Raw genomic sequence first — 7,500 nt, 5'->3', positions numbered from 1 at the left:
GTTGTTTCATCATAACTGTAGGTGTCTGTCTTGTGATTTGTGTACATAACTCTGTTGTTTTCAAACTCTAGACAATCTAAATTCCCATTTGTTCAGTTTGTGAATCCTAGCAGATAACCGAATAATAATTTAAGAATTTTCCATCTGATCTGCTGTGAGGTCCTGCACTTTCTCCTTAAAACACACACACACACAACACAAAAGCAGCTTCATGAACACCATCAACACAACACCATCAGCACATCAACACAACATCTACACAACACCATCAACACAACACCATCTACACAACACCATCAACACAACACCATCTACACAACACCATCAACACCACACCATCAAAACAACACCATCAACACAACACCATCAGCACATCAACACAACATCTACACAACACCATCAACACAACATCATCTACACAACACCATCTACACCACACCATCAAAACAACACCATCTACACAACACCATCAAAACAACACCATCTACACAACACCATCTACACCACACCATCAAAACAACACCATCTACACAACACCATCAACACAACACCATCAACACACCATCTACACCACACCATCAAAACAACACCATCTACACAACACCATCAACACAACACCATCTACACAACACCATCTACACCACACCATCAAAACAACACCATCTACACAACACCATCAAAACAACACCATCTACACAACACCATCTACACCACACCATCAAAACAACACCATCTACACAACACCATCAAAACAACACCATCAACACACCATCTACACCACACCATCAAAACAACACCATCTACACAACACCATCTACACAACACCATCTACACCACACCATCAAAACAACACCATCTACACAACACCATCAATACAACACCATCTACACCACACCATCAACACAACACCATCTACACAACACCATCTACACCACACCATCAACACAACACCATCTACACAACACCATCAATACAACACCATCTACACCACACCATCAACACAACACCATCAATACAACACCATCAATACAACACCATCTACACCACACCATCAATACAACACCATCAGCACACCATCAACACAACACTATCAACAAAACACCATTAACACAACACCATCAACCACAACACCATCAATACAACACCATCTACACCACACCGTCACACCATCAACAACACCATCTACACAACAGCAACAACACAACACCATCAATACATCAACACACCATCTTCACAACATCAACACAACACCATCTACATAACATCAACACAACACCATCAACACAACACCATCTACACCACACCATCAATACAACACCATCAATACAATGCTATCAACACATCATTTACACAACACCATCATCACAACACTAATCAATACAACATCAACACAGTAGCATCAACACATGTGGGTATGGCACACTTTACATTAGTGAACAGAAGACAGACATTAACATAAAAATATTACATTAACATAAAGTCAAACAGTAGCACAACAACGTCAAAACTTAACACAACAAAGTAAATGCATTTCGGAAAATTACTGTGTTCCTTCATACAGGGAGACGGTGTTCAACAGATACATCAAACAATCCAAAGGTTTTTTTAAATGTCCTTTAATTTCATTCTCACGCCTGTACCACAGCATTTCTGACACAGTCCTGAAAGTCCTGAAGGTGTCTAGCAGCAGAAGAACATTACAGCTGGCCCGAATTAAACTCTCTTTATCATACTGAGTTATGACTACTGTCAAAGATTTCACACAGAAATATGATGCTTAAAAAATCTAATAAAATGTGGCATGACATTTGATATTCAAGCAATAGTAGAACCAACCACATGTCTGAAGAAGAAAAACCCTCTCAGCTCCTCTAAGATGTCTGCTGCCTTCATAACGAATGAGTAGGACAAGACAGTCAGCTTCAGGACAGCTTAACACTCCAGCCGCAGGACCCCAGGACGAACCACTAATACTAATACAGATGCTGTAAGATAAACAGCATGTACACACATACAAATATGCACACACATTGTGTAAATACATACAGCATGTACACACTCACAAACATTGAGACGTTTATATTTCTTAGCTTTGATTTAATTTATATATATGTGTCTCACTCAACCTCACACACATCCTCAGGAACACACACAAAACATTTGTTGGTAAATATTTGTTGATCAATAGTAGGTCTCCTTCTCCATCCATCCTGTAAATGAAACAGTAGAAATGACTAAACTTCATTAGCATTGTGTTCAGGAGAAAGAAAGGACAAATTGTTCAGGATTATTTGTGGAGTCATAACAGATTAAGTAAATTAACCTGCAGTGTTATTGTGGAGAAAACACTTTAGGATTAAACTGAAATATTAGTGTTAAGTTTACGATGTTTAGCTGAACTGCAGTTTTTATGTTGAATATACTTTTGAATGAAACTGAAATGTTAGTGTTGAGTAAGTGTTCAGTGTTGAATAAATGCTGGTCTACGTGAAGCAGGTAACTCACCTCCAGGATATCTGCGCAGAATCAACTTACGAACCTCATCATAGACAAAGATGAGCAAACTGTACGGCATAGCACAGAACCACCAGAACAGCCTGGGGAGGGAGAGAGAGAGAGAGAGAAAGAGAGAGAAAGAGAGAGAGAGAGAGAGAGGGGGGGGGGGGGGAGAGAGAGAGAGAGAAAGAGAGAGAGGGGGGGGGGAGAGAGAGAGAATTATTATGGTTACTATTAATACTTTTACCACTATTATTATCATAATTATTATTATAAATATTAGTTATGGAAGCAGTGGTGGATAATGTAATTGTAATGACAATATAGTCACTATTTTACTTTATTATAATTCTACTTTACTATGTTATTTTATTATATTTTACCATTGTATGTACCCTATGCTTTGGCAATACAAATGTACATATTTGTCATGCCAATAAAGCACCATTGAATTGAATTTAATTGAGAGAGAGAGAGAGAGAGAGAGAGAGAAAGAGAGAGAGAGAGAGGGAGATAGAGTGAGGGAAACATAGAGGGAGAGACCCATCTCCCCAAATCACTGAACTACAGTGTTACAGTGAACTACGGTGTTAAACTGAACTACGGTGTTACATCCAACATTCACAGTGATTCTCCACCTTCTGGGGACATTTGTGTGATGGGCACTTAATGATTTAAGGAAACTCAGTTCTGGTATATTTGTATAATAGTATGTGTGTGTGTGTGTGTGTGTGTGTTAGAGTGTGTGTGTTTTTGTGTGTCTATGTGTGTTAGAGTGTGTGAGTGTGTGTGTGTGTGTGTGTGTGTATGTGTGTGTGTGTGTGTGTGTGTGTGTGTGTGTGTGTGTGAGTGTGTGAGTGTGAGTGTGTGAGTGTGAGTGTGTGAGTGTGAGTGTGTGTGTGTGTGTGTGTGTGTGTGTGTGTGTGTGTGTGTGTGTGTGTGTGTGTGTGTGTGTGTTACTTGAGTGGGAACATGCGCAGTGCGACATCCATCCCAGGGCAGTAAGACAGGAACGCTGCCAGTGCCGTCTCAGCGAACAGACCGAAGATTAAGATCTTGTTCCTAAAGGACAGAGAGGATCCAGTCAGTATATTAACACACGGTGCACATTAACATATTTGCAGCAAACAAAATCCTAGAACATAAACTATTCAGACACCAAGTAGGCACGTCAGGTCTAGCTGAGACTCGTCAGGGGCGGCGTCCTAATATTCTAATGAGCATGTTTAATGAGCATGTTTAATGAGCATGTTTAATGAGTCACAGTCTGCTTCTCTACTCCAGCAGTGATGAACACAACAGCGCGAGGATAATGAGAATCACTCGTACATGTACCAACATGCTAATAGGTCTGACTTCACAACACACACCACAACCTCACGAGGTCTGACTTCACAACACACACCACTCCCTCATGAGGTCTGACTTCACAACACACACCACAACCTCACGAGGTCTGACTTCACAACACACACCACTCCTTCATGAGGTCTGACTTCACAACACACACCACAACCTCACAAGGTCTGACTTCACAACACACACCACAACCTCATGAGGTCTCACTTCACAACACACACCACTCCCTCATGAGGTCTCACTTCACAACACACACCACAACCTCATGAGGTCTGACTTCACAACACACACCATACCCTCACGAGGTCTCACTTCACAACACACACCACTCTCTCATGAGGTCTGACTTCACAACACACACCACAACCTCATGAGGTCTCACTTCACAACACACACCACAACCTCATGAGGTCTCACTTCACAACACACACCACGCCCTCATGAGGTCTGACTTCACAACACACACCACAACCTCATGAGGTCTGACTTCACAACACACACCACACCCTCACGAGGTCTCACTTCACAACACACACCACAACCTCATGAGGTCTCACTTCACAACACACACCACACCCTCACGAGGTCTCACTTCACAACACACACCACAATCTCATGAGGTCTCACTTCACAACACACACCACACCCTCACGAGGTCTCACTTCACAACACACACCACTCTCTCATGAGGTCTGACTTCACAACACACACCACAACCTCATGAGGTCTCACTTCACAACACACACCACAACCTCATGAGGTCTCACTTCACAACACACACCACGCCCTCATGAGGTCTGACTTCACAACACACACCACAACCTCATGAGGTCTGACTTCACAACACACACCACACCCTCACGAGGTCTCACTTCACAACACACACCACAACCTCATGAGGTCTCACTTCACAACACACACCACACCCTCACGAGGTCTCACTTCACAACACACACCACAATCTCATGAGGTCTCACTTCACAACACACACCACACCCTCACGAGGTCTCACTTCACAACACACACCACAACCTCATGAGGTCTGACTTCACAACACACACCACACCCTCACGAGGTCTCACTTCACAACACACACCACAACCTCATGAGGTCTCACTTCACAACACACACCACACCCTCACGAGGTCTCACTTCACAACACACACCACAACCTCATGAGGTCTCACTTCACAACACACACCACACCCTCACGAGGTCTCACTTCACAACACACACCACAACCTCACAAGGTCTCACTTCACAACACACACCCCAAGCTCATGAGCTCTTCACGAGGGTCATCAGGTGGACACCTCCCCTTATCTGTGTTTTTCTGTGTTAAGCAACTCACACCTCCAGGGGGCACTACAGTGAGGTTTGGTGTACCAGCCCAACTTCTGTTCAGGCTCACCTTTAACCTTTAACCCCTCACCAAACCCCCAACGGTCTCCCTGCTGAGGTTGTAACCGCCCCCATAGCCCCACTAACACCAGTAATGCCACCAGGAACACAACAATTATAAAGGGAGATAGCGATGGAGTTTTGGGTTTCATTTTCTATCAGTATAACTCCTCTTTCTCTCCATCTCTCTTCCTCCCTCTCTCTGCCCCCCCCCTCTCTGTCTCTCTCTTTCGCTTTCATCTCTCTTTCTTTCTTTCTTTCTCTTTCTTTATCTCTCTCTCTCCATCTCTCTCTTCCTCTCTCCATCTCTCACATACCTCATCCCCTGCTGGAAGACAGAGTTCCTGCGTGTTTTGCAGATGATTAGGTCGGCCCACTGCACCACCACGATGCTGACGAAGAAGGCTGTGTGACACGTGAACTCCACCGTCTTCCTCTGCTCATAGGTCTGCTCACACACACACACACACACGCACGCACGCACGCACGCACGCACGCACGCACGCATGCACGCGCACACACACACACACGTGATTCTGAGGCTTTCTTGTGTTAATGTGTATTACAATGTGAGTAAGCTTAAAAGTGTGCTTCTGATGTGAGTAAGCTTGTATTTGTATGTTTATGTGTGTATGTACCTGTATGTTTGCATGTGTGTATGTACTTGTACACGTGTGTGTGTGTGTGTGTGTGTGTGTATGTGTGTGTGTGTGTGTGTGTGTTAGTGTGTGTGTGTGTGTGTGTGTGTGTGTGTGTTAGTGTGTGTGTTAGTGTGTGTGTGTTTGTGTGTGTGTGTGTGTGTTAGTGTGTGTGTGTGTGTGTATGTGTGTTAGTGTGTGTGTGTGTGTCTGTGTGTGTGTTAGTGTGTGTGTGTGTGTGTGTGTTAGTGTGTGTGTGTGTGTGTGTGTATGTGTGTTAGTGTGTGTGTGTGTGTCTGTGTGTGTGTTAGTGTGTGTGTGTGTGTGTGTGTGTGTGTGTGTGTGTGTGTGTGTGTGTGTGTTAGTGTGTGTACCCATTGCTGTCCGTAGGTGTCCTCGACGTCCATGACGTTGCGATCATCCCAGTCTACTCGCAGCCCCAGAAGGTGGCGAGGGAGGAAACCATTCTCCGCCAGGACAACAAAGTAAGTGAAGAAGCCAGCCAGGGCCTGGATCATACCTGCACATCAGACATCAGACCTGCACATCAGACATCAGACCTGCACATTAGACATCAGACCTGCACATCAGACATCAGACCTGCACATCAGACATCAGACCTGCACATTAGACATCAGACCTGCAAATCAGACATCAGACCTGCAGATCACACGTCAGACCTGCACATCACACGTCAGACCTGCACATCAGACATCAGACCTGCACATCAGACATCAGACCTGCAAATCAGACATCAGACCTGCACATCAGACATCAGACCTGCAAATCAGACATCAGACCTGCAGATCACACGTCAGACCTGCACATCAGACATCAGACCTGCACATTAGACATCAGACCTGCAAATCAGACATCAGACCTGCAGATCACACGTCAGACCTGCACATCAGACATCAGACCTGCAAATCAGACATCAGGCCTGCAGATCACACGTCAGACCTGCACATCAGACATCAGACCTGCAGATCAGACATCAGACCTGCACATCAGACATCAGACCTGCACATTAGACATCAGACCTGCAAATCAGACATCAGGCCTGCAGATCACACGTCAGACCTGCACATCAGACATCAGACCTGCACATCAGACATCATACCTGCAAATCAGACATCAGACCTGCAGATCACACGTCAGACCTGCACATCAGACATCAGACCTGCACATCAGACATCAGACCTGCACATCAGACATCATACCTGCAGATCACACGTCAGACCTACACATCAGACATCAGACCTGCAGAACACAGATCAGACCTGCAGAACACATCAGACCTGAACATCCACACATCAGACCTGTAGAGCACAGATCAGACCTGCACACCCACTCTTATAACTGTGTAAGTACCTGCAGCCCAACACACATTACTGACTACAGACCAACACTAATGCATTACTGACCACAGACCAACACTAATGCATTACTGACCACAGACCAACACTAATGCATTACTGACTACAGACCAACACTAATGCATTACTGACCATAAACCAACACTAATGCATTACTGACTACAGACCAACACTAATGCATTACTGACTTCAGACCAACACTAATGCATTACTGACTTCAGACCAACACT

The 7,500-nt window shown here is 44.4% G+C and overlaps 1 protein-coding gene across 1 annotated transcript in view; it reads right to left on the bottom strand.

Moving 5' to 3' along the window:
• Window positions 1-733: 733 nt before the first annotated feature.
• Window positions 734-7,500, bottom strand: part of atp1a2a (ATPase Na+/K+ transporting subunit alpha 2a) — a 27,424-nt gene continuing 20,657 nt past the window's right edge. The window contains exons 20-24 of the mRNA XM_076982086.1: window positions 6,269-6,414; window positions 5,574-5,704; window positions 3,457-3,558; window positions 2,506-2,597; window positions 734-2,210 (exon numbers count right to left, since the gene is read on the bottom strand). Of these exons, the coding sequence (XP_076838201.1) occupies window positions 2,182-2,210; window positions 2,506-2,597; window positions 3,457-3,558; window positions 5,574-5,704; window positions 6,269-6,414 (500 nt within the window). The 3' untranslated portion in view covers window positions 734-2,181. The remainder of the gene's footprint in view (window positions 2,211-2,505; window positions 2,598-3,456; window positions 3,559-5,573; window positions 5,705-6,268; window positions 6,415-7,500) is intronic.

This window comes from Brachyhypopomus gauderio, chromosome 19 (assembly GCF_052324685.1).
Source record: "Brachyhypopomus gauderio isolate BG-103 chromosome 19, BGAUD_0.2, whole genome shotgun sequence".
Taxonomy (NCBI): domain Eukaryota; kingdom Metazoa; phylum Chordata; class Actinopteri; order Gymnotiformes; family Hypopomidae; genus Brachyhypopomus; species Brachyhypopomus gauderio.
The sequence above is the reverse complement of the archived record's forward strand: the minus strand, read 5'-3'. Positions and strand labels throughout refer to the sequence as shown.